This window comes from Myxine glutinosa, chromosome 12, assembly GCF_964187855.1.
Source record: "Myxine glutinosa chromosome 12, kmMyxGlut1.1, whole genome shotgun sequence".
Lineage (NCBI taxonomy): Eukaryota > Metazoa > Chordata > Myxini > Myxiniformes > Myxinidae > Myxine > Myxine glutinosa.
The window spans coordinates 75,966,323-75,987,730 of record NC_136272.1 but is presented as its reverse complement, the minus strand read 5'-3'; the positions used below and the strand labels follow the sequence as shown (position 1 = coordinate 75,987,730).

At 44.0% G+C, this 21,408-nt stretch overlaps 1 protein-coding gene across 1 annotated transcript in view; it reads left to right on the top strand.

Moving 5' to 3' along the window:
- LOC137415108 (uncharacterized) overlaps window positions 1–16,685 on the top strand; it is a 76,271-nt gene extending 59,586 nt beyond the window's left edge. The window contains exons 18-21 of the mRNA XM_078766039.1: window positions 622–680; window positions 11,216–11,253; window positions 13,514–13,619; window positions 16,593–16,685. Coding sequence (XP_078622165.1) covers window positions 622–680; window positions 11,216–11,253; window positions 13,514–13,536 — 120 coding nt within the window. The 3' untranslated portion in view covers window positions 13,537–13,619; window positions 16,593–16,685. The remainder of the gene's footprint in view (window positions 1–621; window positions 681–11,215; window positions 11,254–13,513; window positions 13,620–16,592) is intronic.
- Window positions 16,686–21,408: the final 4,723 nt, after the last annotated feature.

The window sequence follows — 21,408 nt, the reverse complement described above, 5'->3', positions numbered from 1 at the left end:
AGAGGGTGAGATAGAGTGGCAGAGCAGGATTTTAGGGCCCGTGTGCTGATGCCGTCTGGTCCAGTTGCCGAATCAGAGTCGAGATTTGACAGAAACTTCTCCACCTTGTCAAGCGAGAAGGACACAGAGTCCAGGAGCAGCTGGGTTCGACTGGGTAAGGTGGGTACAGAGAGATGGGTTTGGGACACAATATTTTGAGGCAAACACAGAGTTGAGGCATTCGGCTTTGTCACATGCAGTGTCAGCTGTGTAGCCATTTGAGGTAAGGGAGGGGATGGAAGGAGAACGAACACCAGAAACTGATTTGACCAGATGCCACCATGATTTGGAGGAGGGAGACAGGTTTGAAAGTTCAGTCTTGAGTGTGGAGAGATATTGTTTCCTGGCTCTCCTGAGGGTGGACACACACTTGTTCCGAGCTTTGTGAAAGGAACTGAGATTGCCTTCAGTTGGATTGATACCGTTTTCAACTGCAGTGTTTTATTTGCCTGGACAAGAATGTTTACACATTTTGGGGTTACCGACCTCTTGTTATCGTGGATGAAAATGCAATTGCTCACCAGTGGATGTGTTTTCCTGATCGTGTTTATATTTGATTTCAACACATCCATTGTTTTGCAGGAGATTGTGAACTGGTTCAATTTGTGGCTCAAGAAACATCGCTCTGAGCACTTTTTAAGGTAACTGGCACTCCCTTTTGTTCCCTTTTTACATCCTGTATTCTTATTGTTTCTCTCCAAAATGGAGCCTCATGGAAGAGCATCGTGATGGAGTACGTGAACTTATTGTTGCGTTACTCCCCCTTGGTTAATACCGGGTTAGTCATGGATAGCCAAAGGAAGCTTTTAAACTCCAGAGGTGATGGCCAAATGCGGATTTCATTATATATGCGCAGGAGGAAGAAAGAAGAAGAGGAGGCTGAAGCTTGCCTGTCGTGATCCCGCCAGGCAGTCTTCAAACCTGTGGAAAATAAACTCGAACAAACACGGATTTAAAATACACAAAAATAAACAAGTTTATTAAACGGAATGCCGGTAACAAGAAACGCGACGGTAAATCAAATTCCTAATCAGGACGTCCCCACACCAGACTTGTAACACATACGTCGGGAGAAAAGAACGTTAAAAAATAATGGTGTGATTTATCGTGCACTTAGCTCAACCCGCTCGGTACGTCGTCAGCAATCGCCCAGGCCCAGCGCACAGTCCTGACGTGGCTCCGGTGTTGGTGGGAAACTGTTCGTCGTTTGGCGTGCGCGCATAAAGTCAGGCCTCCATTCTCCTCGCACGCCAATGGATGGTTTCACTACGAGTGTCGGAGGCCATGGGTGAGCGAGAGGCAGGGACGTCAAGGGACAAGAGGAAGATGCGAGAGGCAAGGAAGGGCAAAATGCAGGCTGGAAGGGCAACAAGCAAGAGTCCTGGGTCATCGAGCAAGGGCAGAGGGCAAGAAGAGAATAGAGAGAAAATGTCGGTCCTTGAGTGCTTTTAACGTCGGCTCGTGACGTCATCGGCGCTTCTGCTCCACTCAGCACAGTTCAACATGACCTTGTCCAGTTCTCCACCTATCAGCGCGCAGTCCGCCTCTGATGTCAGCAGTGGTCTTTGCCAATCGGCGCGCTGCTTACTGCTCCTCCTTCTTTCCCCAATCGGTGAGTCCTCCTTGCTCCGCCCTGGCCATTCACAAGTCCTTCCTTAACCTGGCCTTCCGGTTGGTCGACTCCCGCCCAATAGCGAGTCGCTTCTTGCTCTGCCCTGGCCAATCACGAGTCTCCAGGGCATGTCTTCGGCCTGCTTGAGCTATGTGTGCTTGACAGGCAGGATTGTTAGCCCTGGTGCTTGATGCCTGGCTTCCGGTTGGGTTTTATTGTTATTTATAATAATAATAATAATAATAATAATACATTTATTTTGTATAGCGCTTTTCAAGAAACCCAAAGACGCTTTGACATAGTACGTAAAACAAAGACAAAGAAGACAAAAATACATAATTAAATAACCAAACAGAAAGGAAGGAGAAGGGGAAGAGACGGTCAGGGGTTGAATGCGGTGTTGAACAGGTGGGTCTTGAGTGATGATTTGAATGTGGTGAGTGAGGAGGAGTCTCTGATGGTTTGAGGTAGTGAGTTCCAGAGTGTGGGAGCAGCGATGGAGAAGGCCATGTCCTCCCAGGATCTGAGTTTGGTCCGGATGGGGGGGGGGGGGACAGGAGGTTGGCAGCAGCAGAGCGGAGGGTGCGGGTGGGAGTGTGTCTGGGGAGGAGGTCAGTCAGGTCGGATGGGGCCAGGTTATGGAGGGCTTTGTAGGTCAGGAGGAGGATTTTGTACTGGATTCTCTGGGAGATGGGGAGCCAGTGGAGCTTGTGAAGGACAGGGTGATGTGGTCCCGGGCCCGGGAGTGGGTGAGTAGACGGGCAGCGGAGTTCTGAATGTATTGAAGTTTATTGATGATATTTGAGGGTGAACCTTAGAGGAGGCTGTTGCAGTGTTGCAGTAGTCCAGACGGGAAGTGATGAAGGCGTGGATGAGGGTTTCTGCAGCTGTGGAGGACAGGGATGGACGGAGACGGGCGATGTTTTTCAGATGAAAGAAGGCTGTGTTGGTGATCTGTTTAGTGTGTTTGTCGAAGGAGAGGGTTTGGTCAAAGATGATGCCAAGATTCCGGATGTGAGGGGAGGTGGATACTGGGATACCGTCGATGTTGAGGGTGAAGTTGTGGGTGGATTTGGTGAGTGCTTTTGGTCCAATAATGATTATTTCGGATTTATCACAGTTTAGTTTGAGGAAGTTGATTTGCAGCCAGGATTTTATTTCAGTGATGCAGTTTGTCAGGATAGAGTGGGTGACGGTGGAAATTGACTTGGCGGAAATGAAAAGCTGGATGTCATCGGCAAAGCAGTGGAATTGGAGACCATGACGACGGATTAAGTGACCAAGGGGGAACAGGTACAGGATGAAGAGGAGGGGACCGAGAACTGAACTTTGGGGGACACCTTGGGGGAGGGGAGTGGTGGGGGATTTGCAGTTATTGATGGAGATGAACTGGTGCCTGTCGGAGAGGTATGATTTGATCCAAGAAAGGGCAGTGCCAGTGATGTTAAAGGTGGTTTCAAGTCGGGTAAGGAGGATGATGTGATTGATGGTGTCAAAGGCGGCACTGAGGTCGAGGAGGATGAGAATGTTGAGGTTACCGGCGTCGGAGGAGAGGAGAAGGTCGTTGGTGATTTTGAGGAGTGCAGTTTCCGTCCTGTGGTTGAGGCGGAATCCAGATTGGAATGTTTCATACAGGTTATTGGCAGAGAGGTGATGTTTGAATTGAGTGGCTACAGCGCGTTCCAAAACTTTTGACAGAAAGGGTAGGTTGGAGATGGGTCTGAAGTTATTTGGGGTGTCAGGGTTGAGTCCAGGTTTTTTCAGAATGGGGGTGACAGCAGCGATTTTGAGGGATGGTGGGACGATGCCAGTAGACAGGGAGGAGTTTATCGTTGCAGTGATAAGTGGAGAGAGAGCAGGAAGGGAGGCCTTAACAAAGCTGGAGGGGATGGGGTCCAGAGTGCAGGTGGCAGTTTTCATTCCTGTGAGGAATTCAGAGAGGTCAGTAGGGGAGACTGGGGAAAACTGAGATAGGGGCTGGCAGGATAAGGGGGCGCAGATGGTTTGAGAGGGAGCAGGTGCGGTGGTTATGTTGCAATGGCCATTCTCACTAGTGTCTACGGTGCTGTGCCAAATGAGACAAAGGATAAATCACGTCGGGTAAGACTTACAAAGGATAATTTACCCTTTTGCCCTAATCTTGTTAACATGCTCAGCCCCCTCGTGATGGGGATGGATATACAACTTAATCCGACATTCGGGCTAAACAGGTCCTCTCTTATTACATGGGGTGCTTCTTCTTCTTCACAACAGTCGGAGCATGATACCTACACAAATCTACCTGACTCTACATATCACTACCCCCACAAACATAACATTATAATAGGGCAGCAGGGCGAACCTTCAACAAAATAAGCATGAACTTCCGGTTCCAGGTCTGAGTGCGTTTGACTTTAATTGTGCCATGTGTCGTTCCAGTTTGGCAAAGCCAAGTTTTCGGACCAGATCTGTTCTCTCCTTGTTTATAGCTCTGCCACCAACGGTTATATTATGTTGTTGTCACCTTGTCTGTCTATTTGTTTATTTGTTTGTGAAATGGATATCTCAGTTGAGGACGGATTCGGAGAAAACTACTACTACTACTACTGCTACTGCTGTACAATTTTGTAAGGTGATTAAATTGTACAATTTACTGCGACAGTGGTTATCAAGGTGGTTAAATTGTGCAATTTGCTGCCTCAGTGGTTATCGAGGTGGTAAAATTTTGCAATTTGCTGTTTCAGTGGTTATCAAGGTGGTTAAATAATGTAATTTGCTGCTTCAGTGGTTATCAAAATGGTTAATTTGTACAATGTACTGCTACAGTGGTTATCAAGGTGGTTAAACTGCAATTTATTGTTTCAGTGGTTATCAAGGTGGTTAAATAACATGTGCAATTTGCTGCCAAAGTGGTTAAATTGTGCAATTTTCTGCTTCAGTGGTTATCAAGGTGGTTAAATTTTGCAATTTTCTGCCTCAGTAGTTATCAAGGTGGTTAAATTGTATAATTTACTGCCTCAGTGGTTATCAAGGTGGTTAGATTGTACCATTTATTGCTTCAGTGGTTATCAAGGTGGTTAAATTGTACCATTTATTGCTTCAGTGGTTATCAAGGTGGTTAAATAGGACAATTTTTTTGCTTCAGTGGTTATCAAGGTGGTTAAGTTGTGAAATTTCCCGCCTCAGTGGTTATCAAGGGTGAGGTCTATTTGTACGAAGCGTGTGCCCTGCCTTGACCACAATATGCATCCACTGCCGCCCGCTCCTACCCTCAGTCCCCCCTTTAGAGAGCCATTGCCCCCCTCTTATTCTGTGGGTCATTTGTTCATTCCCCCTCTTATTCTGTGGGTTGTTTGGTCATCACCCCCTCTTATTCTGTCTGTCATTTGGTCATTGCCCCCTCTTATTCTATGTGGCTTTTGGTCATTTCCCCCCTCTTATTCTGTGGGTTGTTTGGTCGTTGCCTCCTCTTATTCTGTGGGTTGTTTTGGTCATTTCCCCCTCTTATTCTGTTGGTTGTTTTGGTCATTGCCCCCTCTTATTCTGTGGGTTGTTTTGGTCATTGCCCCCTATTATTCTGTGGGTTGTTTTGGTCATTGCCCCCTCTTATTTTGTGGGTTGTTTTGGTCATTGCCCCCTCTTATTCTGTGCGTTGTTTTGGTCATTGCCCCCTCTTATTCTGTTGGTTGTTTGCTGATTGCCCCCTCTTATTCTGTGGGTTGTTTTGGTCATTGCCCCCCTCTTATTCTGTGGGTTGTTTTGGTCATTTCCTCCTCTTATTCTGTGGGTGGTTTGGTCATTTCCCCCTCTTATTCTGTGGGTCGTTTGGTCATTTCCCCCCTGTTATTCTGTGGGTAGTTTGGTGATTTGCACCTCTTATTCTGTGTGTCGTTTGGTGATTTCCACCTCTTATTCTGTTGGTCGTTTCACAATTGAGAATCTAAGGAAGAATAAATACCCTCACAGACCGGGGGTGTGAACCCTCACACCCCTAATTACTGTCCAAAAGGTAATTATGTTGATTTGGTGTATGATACACATTGATGAATCACCTGCTTGTGAAACACCGGGATGAGAGTTTATAGGTGGGTCGGGATTCAAACCCAGGATAGACAGCTTAGAGGCGAGTATGTGTACCTCTTGGTGTCGGCCATCCTGCCAGCTGTTACCAAATGGTACCAAATAAAAAAAACCTTCTGTTTATTTCTTTAAATAGATTGTTTTGTCAAAAAACGGTGGTTGGAGACTACCCAGCGGCGTAGTGATGGTTTGTGGTGCTCGGGCAAAGGTCAAAAAAATCGCCCCCTACAGGCACTGACATTGTCAGGAATTCCTATAGGGGGGCCATATGAAAGAGCTCTGGGCTTCCCCAGCGGGATCAGCAGCAGAGCCCTGGAATCTGTTCAAAATGAGAATAGATTTAGATATGATCTCCTGAGATGATTAGGCTAATTAACTACAAAGAATCCGGAAAAATTCCTGTGTTTCTAAACACGCACCATGTTAAGGTGCATAGAGCAGTTTAATAGGTCCTTCCATGGATGGCATGGTATTCCTATTACAAAATAAACAAGAAAGAGCAATCAGAGATTGCAGACCCTCATCAGGATGTGTTTTCAGTGGTTGTTAAGGATTTTGTGGAAAAACAAATATGGCGGCCGAACCACGTGACCGATTACGTCATCTTTTTTTCCCCCACCAATTTGTCCCGAGATGATGCTCAAGAAATTTCATCTTTATCGGATGAAGTTTTGTACTCGTCGAATTATGACATCATAATGGAGCCACCTATGACATCATCATTAACATATGTTATTCCACATGGAGAGTTCTTTACAATGAGCCATGTCTAAATGTTTTCTATGCAGCACTTTTGGAGATATGGAGGTGCTAAGGTTTTCGGTTTTTCCAAGATGGCGGCCGAACCACGTGACTGATGACGTCATCATTAACATATTTTATTCCCCATGGAGAGTTCTTTACAATGAGCCATGTCACAATTTTTTATGTTCAGCACTTTCGGAGATATAGAGGTGCAAAGTTTTTCGGTTTTTCCAAGATGGCGGCCAAACCACGTGACCGATGACGTCATCATTAACATATTTTATTCCCCATGGAGAGTTCTTTACAATGAGCCATGTCTAAATTTTTTCTGTTCAGCACTTTCGGAGATATAGAGGTGCAAAGTTTTTCGTTTTTTTCCAAGATGGCGGTCGAACCACGTGACCGATGACGTCATAAATTGAGCACAGTCTATTCCAGGGCAAGACAAATACGTGTGCAAAGTTTGGCGATTCTACATGCAACGGTGTAGACGTAGTGCTGCAAACAGACAGACAAACGAACAGATCAACACACTTGCCGGAATCTTTTCCGGCAAGTAACAAACAAGAATATGTCATGCGGAGCATGATACTTGAAAAATCTGCCACCCACCTCCAAGAAAGAAAATTCCATCGATACAGCAAATTGTCCTTTTCATCAAGATTAAAATTGACAATCTTGATCAAAGCTCGGGTCAATAGAAAGAAAAGTGACGATTTTTCAGATGAAAAATGATGATTTTGGAAGGTTGACCTTGAGTTGACCTTTGACCTTTTGACCTCAAAAATAGTTTCCCTATTTAGTGATTCAATGTGTAAATGCTGTTCAATTTTCAAGTCAATCGGATGAAAATTGAGGATTTTAAAAACTTGGCCTATATTGACCTTTTGGCCTATGTTGACGTCAAAAATAGTTGGTTGTTGAATTCAGTGACCATATATGTAAATCCTCTTAGAATTTCAAGTCGATAAAATGAAAATTGGTGATTTTAGAAATTCGGCGTATGTTGACCTTTTGGCCTATGTTTACCTAAAATATAATTTGTGGTTGAATTCAGTGACCAGATATGCAAGTCCTCCTCAAGTCAATTGGATGAAAATTTAGGATTTTAGAAATGTGGCCTATGTTGACCTCAAATATACTTGATGGTTGAATTCAGTGACCAGATATGCAAGTCCTCTTCAAATTTCAAGTCAATCGGATGAAAATTGAGGATTTTAGAAATTTGGCAAAGTTGGTGACCTTTGGCCTATGTTGACTTTTTGACCCCAAAAACAATAGGCTTCTCAATTGGGATGACCTATACAACTTGGTGAAGTTTCGTGACTATCGGTTTAGAATTGTGACCTGTAGGCTGGAGACAAGCAAACAGACAGACAAACAGACAGACAGACAGAACCACAAACACAACCAACCAAGTCGACCGAGAACTCGGTGAATGTTTATTTCATTTAAATGCCGATGTTGGTATTTAAAAAGGTACGGTGCAAAGTTTCTATTAAGCAGGTAAATAATTAACCTTAGTAACTTAACCCACCAGTTTAATGAACTTTTATCTGGCGCTCCCATTCGTGTCAAACTTATTAACCGCTATATACATCCCTGGCTACTGAACTAATTGTATAATGGCGTCGTCGATTTGTGAGACGATTTTGAGCTGCTTTGAAAGTAAAAGATTATTTTCTGTCTGCATTGTTTTGGCGTTTGTACGTGAAATGTTACTTCATTCAAGTGGTTGTGCCCTTGCACGCACAAGGAAATCGATCGATTAATTAAATAAGTGAATAAAAAAAATTATGCCAAATTAAAAAGTCTATGTAGGGATGACAAAGTACAGTTTAAAAAACGGTCCTAAACAAGATAGGGATTATATTGGTTCAGAGAGTAGGATTGCAGTAGTATAACAGTATTGCCATCACATAATCCCTACATCGCTGCCTCATTTACACTTCATCAGTTATTGCTTCGAGCTTCTACAAACACTCCACTGGTTACACCAGTACTTGATTACTCTTGTAGTGCTGCCACATACTGAGAATCTACAAATTAGCAGCCCGAGTACAATGTTATAATATTGCAAACGGCCGTTTTTCATCGAAATCTACCATATAAAACACAATGTCAGTTTGTGTGTTTGTGGAGATGTTTGTTTCCCTTCATTCGGGTAGGTTTGAAAGACCACTCTTTTAACACGAATGTGTGTAAACCACGGTCTATTTTTGAGTACAAAACAAACTCAAAAAACATATCCCATAAAAGAATAATTGTGTCTCTTCTATTGGAATTGCACACGGTGGCTTGCAAACCGAACCTCAAGGGCGGTGTAAAGACGCGTTTTTAAAAACATAACGATGAATTCAAGATCCAGGGAGGGGAAATTCGCTGCATGTGATGTGCAAAGCGCTCAAAGTAAAATGAGTGTTCATTTACATCCGTAGTATGTCTAATAAACAACTAGAATGCCACTCGGTAGAGCGCATACCCCCGCCAGGCTGAACAGTTTGTGTTTTGTATCCCAATGATAGGCTGGATCTGCATTCGGACCTGAACCAAAATCTAATCGGCTTGTTCTTTTTGCCTCACCAACGCATTCACCAAGTTTAGTCACAACTTTTTAAAATATCATGTTATATATCACTTTTCACCTGATCTCTCAATGGTGAAGAATCACTTAAAAATTAAATAATTGTCGTATTCGAATCCATATTCAGATCTTCACCAAAATCGAATCGATTAGTCGTTGTCACACACACAACCGGTCCACCAAGTTTCGTCCAAATCCTTCCATTACTTTTTCAGATATCCTGCTATATATCGGTTTTGGCCCGATCTCCCAATGGTGAAGAATCGCTTTAAAAAACTCGAGTAGCCGGATCCGAATCCGGATCTTCACCAAAATCTAATCATTTCGTTCTTGTCACATACACTACCTCTCTACAAAATTTCGCCTCGATCCGTCCACAACTTTTTGAGATACCACCTTCAATGGCGGAGGTTTACCGGACGTGTCCGGTCAGAACACGTACGGTAATCAAGCGTTACGTGATTCACATTTTGTAGTAGCGCATTAAATGTGTGTTTTCCAATCGTCTTTTAAGAGTGCTTTAAATGCGCGTCTCCCAATTGGCCCGCAACCGGATTTTGTCTCAGATTGTGACCACTGAGCGGTCATTCTTGTTATTCCGTGCTGTTAGGAGATTTAAAGAGGTGAGAGAGACTTAGATGAGATTTGTTACCTGTATGGTCCATGAGCGTCAGTCGTGGCAGTATGGACATGTGGCTCATTTTCCCGACGCTGATCCTGCTCACCAGATTCTTTCTGCGAAGGAGCCTTGTGAGTGGAGGACGCTAACGAGCCAACAATGCTCCACATTGTAAGCAGTTACTGCAATATTTACCTTTCCCCAGATTTCTCTCCCTCTCTCTCTCATTTATTACTTGCAAAATCGAAGATTTTTCAAGTGTAATGGTTGGTCTTGTGTGTTATTCTGTCTGTCTGGTTGTCTGTCAATCGCCTACAGGTCACAATTTTGAACCGATCTTTACGAAACTTCACCAGATGGTAGAGTTAGTCATAAGGAAGAAGCCTATTGATTTTGAGGTCAAAGGTCATCTTCAGGTCAAATTGAAGACCCGAGTAGAATAAGTACTTGTCACAAAATAACACTCTTCAAAATTATCACAGATATGGATTGTTACCATACTGTAAATGGAGTTGCTGTTCTAACTCACTTTGCCCAAAAATGTGACAAGTATTTCTTCCACTCATGGCTTCAATTTCTAAAATTGCCATATTTCATCAGATTGACTTGAAAATTGAACAGCATTTGCATATTGAGTCACTAAATAGGGAAACAAACTTTTTTAGGTCAAACGTTCAAAGGTCAACTCATGGTCAAACAACTTCCAAAATCATCAATTTTCATATATATATATATATATATGTCTCTCTCTCTCTCTCTCTCTCTCTCTGTCTCTATCTCTGTCTCTGTCTCTCTCTCTCACATATATCACTGTTATCAAGGGTGATCCGTTTAATAATTTTACATTTTCATGCCTTATGTACACATGATAAGTACCTGCACTCCATATCAAGGGTGCTGTAGTAACCCCCCAACTTTTCGGGAAATATACTTAATGTCCAGCAGCTGATGCAAGCAGACGGGATGCTCGGCTTGATGTTCATCTGAGCAACGGCATATTTTGTGATGCAACACCCCACCTGAGAAACTCCAATCCAACGTATTGCCTGTCTTTGATCCGTTCCTTATTTTCTCCATGTTGGCAGGCAGGGATACAGCTAGGGCCTGATAGTACACCATCCCAATGAAAATCTGGCATAAGGTAGACTAGTTTCTGAAGAGTTGGAGGGGATTTTCCAAATAACTAGAGATATAAATATACGTGAACAAATATTTATGCTTGGGAGACAATTGTACGATGAAGCAAATGTCTGTCTTCAATGGGTATTCTAATGTGACACCATTATATAGTCTCATGGTTGTTGTTGCATAGGCCCAGACAGTTCTTTCGAACAGGCCCACACCCCCCCCCCCCCCCCCCCCCAGCATAAATATGGCTGATTGATCACCGAGGAGCGATTCGGAGACCCCCCACATCTAAGATGGTGTACCATCTAAGATTATCTTGCACACTGGTTGTAATACTTTGTGGCTTAATTTTATTGCTTCCCTTTTGCAAATGGGGCATCATTTCTGTGTCATTGATTGATTGAAAATTTATTTATTTATTTATTTTCAGGGATAAGAATCCTGGTCCAACTTCAGAGAAGGGAAATGGTGAGTGTTACTTTGCTTGCATTAAATTCATGAATTGCCAAAGCTTTTCTCAAGGATAGGATTGTTCTAAAAGTTACAAGATTTCATTAGGTTGCTGCTTGCAAACACTGGGGGGCATTGATGATTATTAAAAGATCCCATGGTGTCTTTCACTAAGAGTCGGTGAGTTATCGCCAGCACCCTGAACAAACTCAAAATCCCTGCCAGTCGGACGTGGCCAGCCAGTTCCAGAAATACTTGGGCCAGAAACGTTCCTCCTGCCGATGCCGCAAGGTGTGAATAATCATGGCCGTCAAGGAAGAAGAAGAAGAAGAAGAAGAAAGTTGGCCACTTCTGAAAGAGAGGTGGAACATAGTCAATGCATTAGCTCTGACACCATTGACCTGAATGTTTTGGCAAGAACTGTGGGTCCTTACTTTAGTTTATTTCAAACACTTCAAAACTCCAAAATTAAAAAAATTCGACCCCAGTCAGAAAAAGGCTCCACATTTTCGGGAACAATTCGTCACAGACATAACTAGAATGGCACTCGGAAGAGCGCATAGCTTCTCCAGGCTGAACAGTTTACGTTTTATATCCCACTGATAGGTCGGATCTGGATCCGGACCAGAAACAAAATAGAATCGGTCTGTTTTTGTCACCGACCCAACTCATCCACAACTTTTTGAGATTTCATGCCATATATAGTTTTTGGCTCCATCTCTCATATCAATTGGTGAAGTCACTAAATTAATTTTTCAAACACGGATCCAGATTCGGACCTTCAGCAAAATCGAATTGATTTGTCCTTGTCACACACCCAACCTGTCTGTCCACCAAGTTTTGTCCGAATCCGTCCATAACATTTTGATACATCATGCTATACAGTATATCATCATGCTATACAGTATACCATAACATATATACATCATGCTATTTTTTTTTATTTTTTTTAATGCTATACAGTATATCTGTTTTAGCCCCATCACTCAACGGTGAAGAATGAATGAATGAATGATCGTTTTAAGGCCATTTTCCCCGCTGGAGCGGGGGTTAGCCTTGCGGGCCCCATGACAATCATGACAATCGGTTAAAAATTCATGGATCCGGATCTTCACCAAAATCAAATCATTTCATACTTGTCCCACACAGAACCTGTCCACCAAATTTCGTCCAAATTCGTCGACGACTTTTTGAGATATCCTCTTCACAGACAGAGAAGCAGACAAACAGACAGGGGTGAAAACATAACCTCTGTCCACCTTCGGTGGAGGAGGTAATAACAGTAAACGAGTTAGTACTGTCCATCCAATGAGTTGTTCTTTTTCTGTTGTGCTCTTCCAGTCACCACCATTTTTTTTCCTACCACATCAAAGATTCGCTGATGATCTTTATCGACAGGAATCCAATAAATGTTATATTGACTCATATTTGACCATCTGTATATATGTTAAAAAATGGATTCTAAATTATTTTTTGAAAAATAGTTGAGAATTGTGACTTGCATTATTGACGAAATTTTAACAACTAGGGCATGCCCGTACTATATCTATATCTAAAATTATATCCCCCCCCCTCTATTTACATGAAATGGTTTGGTCCAAAGCGAACGGCTTGCGAGTACGGTGACAATCCCCCCCCTCTATTTACATGAAATGGTTTGGTCCAAAGCGAACGGCTTGCGGAGTTTGGTAAAGAAATCGCCATAGCGTGCACAAACGCGCAGGAAAGCGAAAGAATCGCAAATTAGTTTTAATTAGTTTTAAAACATAGTTTAACGCCAACATAGCGGCAACATAGTTTGCCAACGTGAAATAAATGAATACGCTCTCAAATGTGCCGTCCGAGGCAGAGTCTGTTCGCCACGTTCGGCACACGTGATAACTCGCTGCTCTCTGATTGGTTGAATCGTTTTTTGGACATAGCTCGGTAACTACTTGTCCGATTAATATGAAACCTTGAAAAGGCACATCCTCGGGTCCCCAGCAATATACCTGGCAAGTTTCAAGTATATCGGACCGGTAGTTGTCGAGAAACAGCGGTCGCATACACACACACACACAGAGATTACTGGAATTATAGATAGATGAGTTACATGTGCATTGACTACTTACGGATGACGTCATGGATGGCTTATCTTGGATTTGAGTTTGTGGAAATGTATTGGCCTTTTAGTGCGTGGAGACCTGTGAGCATGGGTGATGGCCTGCTATAGCTACCTAATGCAATGGTGGCACAGTTTGGTTTCTGAAATATTTGTTGTTTTTTGACCAAATTGCAGGTGGACCACAAGGAAATCCCTAAAGCCAACTCTGAGGGGCAAGATAAAAATGAACTGAAAAAGGCCCAGCAGTCTTCAAACAAGACGACTGCTGCGTCAAAAAGAGGTAAGTGGATATTCTGGATGATTGTGAAAGGTTAACACTTTACTGAATGAGATATTCTCACGTTCCACTGCAGATGGCAGTAATTTGAAATTTGTTCAACATGCTGGTGACGACTCGAGTCCTGTTTGGGAAAGATACCATGGAGTCTTTAATGTCCGACAGCTCATGCTAAACATACAGGAGATTGTGCACTCTGGGTCTAACATCCTCTCCCCCTATCCTCCCTCAAACCAACGCTGACCTCCACATATTGCACGACAATGGTTTAAACCGATTTTTTAAATTTACTTATTTAAAGTTCATAATGCAAATCTGCATTAGTTCTCACGTTTCATTCACATTATTTTGGCTGCATGGATAAAGCCTTGGCCATTCATGTTTTACCCTTTACCCTCCCATAACCTCCATGGCATGCGACTTTCTTGCAGAGATATCAATCAGTTATTCGCATTTAAAACCGAACACGTTTCTGGGAGATGTTTGGTGTTCAAGGGGAGATAAAGGAGAGATGCAAGAATGTTATTGTTGTGCGAAATGCATGGACAAACTAGAACGACACCCGCGAGAAAGCATACCTCTGCCAGGCTGAACACGAACAGTTTACGCTTTGTATCCCACTGATAATAGGCCAGATCTGGATCCAGACCTGAACCAAAATCGAATTGCTTGAACTTGTCACCAAACCAACTCATCCACCAAGTTTTGTCATAATCCATCCACAGCTTTTTGAAATATCATGCTGTATATGGTTTTTGGCCCTATCATTCAATGGTGCAGAATCACTTGAAAATTAAATAATTCTCTCATCCGAATCCGGATTCGGATCTTCACCAAAATCGAATCGATTTGTCCTTTGTCACACACCTAACCTCTCCACCAAATGACGTCCCAATCTGTCCATAACCTTTTGAGATATCGTGCTATGTATTGGTTTTAGCCCGATCACACAATGGTGAAGAATCGCTTAAAAAAATTATAGTATCCAGATGCGGATTCGAATCTTCACCAAAATTGAATTACTTCTTTCTTATCACATACCCAACATGTCCACCAAGTTTCATCCGAATCCATATACAACTTTTTGAGATAGTGTGTTGTATATCTTTTTTGTCCTATTTCTCAATGGTGAAGTCTTTAAAAATTCCTAGATCCAGAGCCGAATGCTATGCTTTGGTGGGGGAGCAAGGGGAGATTGGTGGAGGGTGGTAGGGAAAGTTGGTTGCGGGAGGCATGGGGGTGGGATGGTGGAGAGTGGCAGGCGGGTTTATGGGGGAGCGAAGGGTGGTGGGTTCGAGCAAGTGGTGAAATGTAGGCGGGGGGTGGGGGGGGGAGATCGTGGTGGAGGAGGGAGGTTATGGTGGAGGCAGGATGGTGGTGAGGATGGACAAGGCAGGTTATGGTGGAGGTGAGATGGTGGTGAGAGAATGGTGGAGGCAGGTTATAGTGGAGGTGGGATGGTGGATTGGTGGTGAGAGGATGGAGGAGGCAGGTTATAGTGGAGGAGGGATGGTGGTGAGAGGATGGTGGAGGCAGGTTATGGTGGAGGCGGGATGGTGGTGAGGATGGAGGAGGCAGGTTATGGTGGAGGCGGGATGGTGGTGAGAGGATGGTGGAGGCAGGTTATAGTGGAGGCGGGATGGTGGTGAGAGGATGGAGGCAGGTTATAGTGGTGAGAGGATGGTGGAGGCAGGATGGTGGTGAGAGGATGGTGGAGGCAGGTTATAGTGGAGGCGGGATGGTGGTGAGAGGATGGTGGAGGCGGGATGGTTGTGAGAGGATGGTGGAGGCAGATTATGGTGGAGGCGGGATGTTGGTGAGGATGGAGGAAGCAGGTTATGGTCGAAGCGGGATGGTGGTGAGAGGATGGTGGAGGCAGGTTATAGTGGAGGTTGGGATGGTGGTGAGAGGATGGTGGAGGCAGGTTAGAGTGGATGCTGTGTGGTGGAGGGGGGATGGTGGAGGGGGGGGGGTGGTAGTGAGAGGATCGAGGTGAGAGGATGGAGGAGGCAGGTTATGATGGAGGCGGGAGGTTATTATGGAGGAGGCAGGTTATTGTGGAGGTGGGATGGTGGTGAGAGGATGGTGGATGGGGGATGGTGGTATAATGGAGCACGTGTGGCTGTGGATGTATTTTCTTTTTCTTCTTCATGTATTTACTAACTATCTTTATTGGGGTGTGTTTGTTCCATTACTAATCAGCTTGCTATCGCTTGCCAAGCCAGCTGTTCCTTGTCAACTGTTTCGTTGTCTGAGTGCCTGATTGAGTGCTTAAGCCACTCGACGAGGCTCCACAAGCTGATTGGTAATCACAAACCCGGGTTTCTTGGCTAAGTATATTATTTGGTCAACTTATCTCGATTCTTGAAGAGATGAACATATAAAATGGGTCGTGATGTCCAGATGTCTGTCCGTCCATCCATCCGTTAAATGTTTGCTATTTGTGCCACTCCTGCCTTATCACCCAGCTGATTGTTCTGAAACTTGACACATGAATACAGGCAGTAGACCACACAACCGCTCAGGCTTCAATTTTTGGATTCCAGTTCATAGGGGGGCCCCGGGTGGAGGGGGGGGGGGGTGGGGGGGAATGGAAATACGTCCCAAACTTTGGATCCTTACTCGTCCCTTATTTACCAAGCGATTGCTCTGAAACCCGATACAACCCTTCTACTCGATGGTCCGCAGCATCATCTGGCCTTGGATTGTTTCCATTTCGTTTCAGTTCACCTGCCAAGGAAATAACCCCCGCTCTTGCAGGGAAAATGGCCTTAAAATGCCTGTTGTTGTTGTTGTTGTTGCCAAGGAATGTGGGGGAGGGAGGGGGGGCTCCCAGGGGGACCCCCCAAATTAGCAGTGGTCTGAACTACAACCTCAAGAGACTATCAGCCCACTCAGAGCTATTGTATATTATATTTGGTGTACTGTAGTAGAATGCTTTCACATTTTCTATTGTGTGCTTGTGGCTGTCTCCAGATGATGAAAGGAAGATGGAAGGCATGGAATTTCTCAAGATATGAAGGATTTGTGCTTTTATGTGTGTTGTTTTCGATTCTTTGTAAAGAATGTTAACAGAGTAAGTATATTAAATTAACGTGACGTCGACAGAAACAACTACACCATTATGAGTGCATGCATTGTTATTGTTGCTCGTGCATGAACTTGTTGACCATATCAGGAGTGATCCATGAACCAACCTATTATGGATCACGGACTGTGTTAATCATACAGCTAATCCCAAGCAGGAGATTTGGCTTTGGTGGTGGTATACAATGGTCTGTTGTTATTGAAAGATGGAATGGGATCTTTAATATCCACAATGAAAATACAGAAAGCTTAACATCCACATTCAAACAAAGCCTTGATCTGAGATGCATTCCTTGCTGGAGCTGGACAGGAAGATCTATTTCGTTGCCGGAGGCATTGTGTTTTTGGGTTGTCCGTCTGGCTGTCCATCCATCCGCCCGTTTGTCCGTCCATGAAAGGTTTTAGTTTCCGCAATAACTTAAGAACGGCTGAAAGGATCTAAGTCAAAGTTGGTACAAGTATGTATAATGAGGTAAAGATAAACGGATTACATTTTGGGGTCAACAGGTCAAACGTCAGAGGTCCCTTTGAGTAAAAATTCTGTTACCGAGCTAACTTGTGAACCAGTGATAGAATTTTGACCCAAACTTAGTATAAGTAGATATTATGATGCAAAGATGAACTGATTAGATTTTCGCATCAAAGGTCAGAGGTCATGTCAGATAAAAATGTGATACTTGAGAACAGCTGAAGGGATTTAAATCAAACCTGGTACGAATATGTATAATGATGTAATAATGTGGGCGGAGGCATATTGGGCAACGTTGTGACGTCGAAGAGTGTTGTTCTAGTTAGTTGTTCTAGTTCACCTGGCCGAGTTAAGCACTCCAAGTCTCTACTTAGTTATCAATCTGTTATTCGTTCAATCTTAAATTTTTTTTATAACAACATCTGCTTAAATATTTTCTTGTGTTCATTCCTCTAATCTCATTTGCAGATATTTGAGGAGGATGGATTGGTATTGGCCCGGATCAATGCTGCAGGATTTACACCATCTTCCATTGAAATGCAGGTCATTGCTGGCGCTCTGCTGGTGACCTACAATAAAAAGATTGTCAACGTACGTACATGGCTAGAAAAGAGAGTGGGAAAGTTTAAGGCTGAGTAACACCATTATTGCTTGGAAATGAAAGATAGTGTGACTTTACTGTTGAACCTTTATAATCCTCATTTTTAGCTCACCTGGAACAAAGTTTAGGGGAGCTTATGTGATGGCGCGTCGTCTGTCCGTCAGTCCGTCAGTCAGCACTTGAAACTTCTTCTCTGAAACCGCTGATGGGTTTGCGACCAAATTTGGCACAAATTAAATTTGTTGTTTGTGACTAAAATTTGTTCACGGCATTAAAAAAAATCGGGGTCTAAGGGGGTCTACCGGGGGTCAAAGTGGACCCAGGTTTGACCCCCAAAATAGGTATTTTCTTTCTTCTCAGAAACGACACACACTATTTCGATGAAACTTCACCACAACATTCATCACCCGTGATGTACCAAAGTCTGTTCTCGGCATTTAAAAAAATCTGCCCCTTTGGGGATCTATGGTGGGGGGGAAGTGCCCCCCAATATATGTATTTGCTTTCTTCTCAGAAACTACACACACTATTTCCATGAAACTTCACCGCAACATTCATCACCCGTGATGTACCAAAGTCTGTTCTCGGCATTAAAAAAATCTGCCCCTTTGGGGATCTATGGGGGGGTGGGGGAAGTGCCCCCCAAAATAGGTATTTGCTTTCTTCTCAGAAACTACACACACTATTTCGATGAAACTTCACCCCAACATTCATCACCCGTGATGTACCAAAGTCTGTTCTCGGCATTAAAAAAAATCGTGGTCTAAGGGGGTCTACCGGGGGTCAAAGTGGACCCAGCTTTGACCCCCAAAATAAGTATTTTCTTTCTTCTCAGAGACTACACACTATTTCGATGAAACTTCACCGCAACATTCATCACCCATGATGTACCAAAGTCTGTTCTCGGCATTTAAAAAAATCGGGGTCAAAGGGGGTCTTACCGGGGGTCAAAGTGGACCCAGGTTTGACACCCAAAATAGGTATTTTCTTTCTTCTCAGAAACTGCACATGCAATTCTGATAACTTGACCACAACCTTAATCACCCGTGATGTACCAAAGTTTGTTCTCGGCATTAAAAAAATCTGCCCCTTTGGGGATCTACGGGGGGGGGGTGCCCCCCAAAATAGGTATTTGCCTTCTTCTCAGAAACTACACATGCAATTCTGATGAAACTTGACCACAACCTTAATCACCCGTGTTGTACAAAAGTTTGTTCCTGGAATTTAAAAAATCGGGGTCTAAGGTGGTCTATGGGGAGCTTGCCCCCCAAAATAGGTATTTGATTTTTTTCTCATAACTGGCACACACACAATTTTGATGAAAATTCACCACAACCTTCATCATCCATGATGTAGCAATATTTGTTCAAGGCGTTGGAAAAATTGGGGTCTGAGGAGCTACACCGGGTGGGGTGGGGGGGGGGGGGGCAAAATAGGTGTTTGTTTGTTTAAAATCTTATGATTGTGTTAGTATGATTCTGCATGCTGCCCTGTCTTCTAGCAACCATTGAAATGGGTTTAAAATACACTTAGTCGGTGCAGTATACTGTTTATTCTACCAAGTGTGCGCCAGGAGTATTGCCCCTATGTTTATTCAAATCAAGATGCTGACGGCATCAGCCCACGGGTCCTATAATCCTGTTCTTCCGCTCTTTCACTCCCTCTCTCTGTTCTCTTCACCCTCTCTTTTGCTCAAGGTCATCTGCCACCTGCTTGGAAATCAGCCAACATCACCGCTTTGCACAAAAAAGGTGAAAAAACAGATCCTAGCAACTACAGACCAATCAGCCTTCTCCCAATTATCAGCAAAGTCATGGATTCCATCATTGCTTCAGATATGAAATCTTTCCTCTTCTCCAATGGCTTGATCTCTGATCATCAATTTGGTTTCAGACCTGGTCACTCTACTCTGGACATGCTGCTTCTGCTTTCTCAACAATGGATGGAGGTCCTCAATGCCAAACAGGAAATTAGAGCTGTCACCCTTGACATATGACGTGCCTTCAATACGGTCTGGCACCCCGCTCTGCTCACCAAACTCTCCTCCTTTGGTATCCATGGAAATCTCCACGCATAGCTGGCGGACTTCCTCTCCAGTCATAGTCAACGTGTGGCCCTGAATGGTTTTCTCTCATCTCCTCTTCCTGTTCAGGCTGGAGTTCCCCAAGGCAATGTTCTGGGCCCTGTGCTTTTTCTGGTCTTCATCAATGATCTCTCTGACTCTCTTGAAAATCCTCTCTATCTCTTTGCTGATGACTCTATTCTCTGTCGCTCCATTCCTCATCCCTCAGATCGGCAGTCTGCAGCCTCCTCGCTCTCTGCAGGCCTGGACAAAATCACAGATTGGGCAAACAAAGTGGAACATGTCTTTCAATCCTGACAAATCTCACACTCTTACTATGTCTCTCCGAAAAGACCGACTGGACAACCCTCCCATCCACTTTCTGAATAATCCTCTCCAAGAAGTTCTGTCACTCAAGCTTTTGGGTCTCACTATCTGCCATGATCTTTCCTGGGAAAACCACATTTCAAATCTGGCCTCCAAAGCCAGTCGCCAACTGGGCATCCTCCGTCGTGCGAAGTCCTTCCTTGGCACACCTGAGCTCATCACCACATATAAGGCTTTCATCCGCAGCTCAATGGAATACTGCTCTCCCCTCTGGCCTGGTGCTCCTGCCTCACACCTAGCTCGTCTTCACGCTGTTGAAACCAAAGCGTTCAGAATCATTGGACTCCCCCTCGATGAAGCTAACTCCAAGGGCCTCTCACTCACTCACCGCAGGCAGGTTGGTGGTCTTTCCGTCTTCTCCCGACTCCTCTCTGGCCTTGCCCCCCCCCCAGCTCTCTCTGGGCTCTGTCCCCCAACTATTCCTACAGGTCGTACAAGATCTGTCTGCAACCTTCTTATGGTTAAACTGCCAAAATCAAGACTCTCTGCTCACCTTCACTCCATCATTCCTCTTTTCTCCTGCCTCTGGAACAAACTCCCTCACTCTCTTCAATCCCATTCCACCCTCCAGGTCTTTAAAACAGCTGTTCACCACCATCTCTTATCTTCCCCCATCCAAAACCTTGATCTTTTCTACCCCCGCTAATTTCACCCCAGATCTACTTTGAAATACCAACTTCTTTCCTGGAAATCCTTGCAGTGTCCTTGTATTTTATACTTCTCCCACCCCCCACCCCCCTTCCCACACCTCCTCCCCCCAAGCCCTCTCCCTCTCACAGATCTCCCTGCTCCCAAATGTTGTGTTTGTGTGCTTCCCCTTCTCTCCCCATCTTGTCTTCCGCTCCCTCTTTATATATATTTTGTTTGTCTGGTTGATTTGTTTGTGAAATAAATGTTAACTCTTTCATGAGCCTCGATTCAGTATACAAAACAGAAAGATATTTTAAAAAAAATCCACGATTGTCAATGTCAAGATGCCTTTATTGTCGACATTGTAAAAACATGGATAAATTTATTCTTTTTTTTAGTAATAAAAATTTTTGATTAGGTTTTAGATGTGGTGTGCCAGTTCATCCCAGAAGAGGCCACCTAACAGGTTTGAGTAGTGCCAATTATAAAGTACTAGCAGAAGTACCCGGCGTTGCCGGGGGAGGGGAGGTTGTGGGGGGGAGAGGCAGGAGAGGAA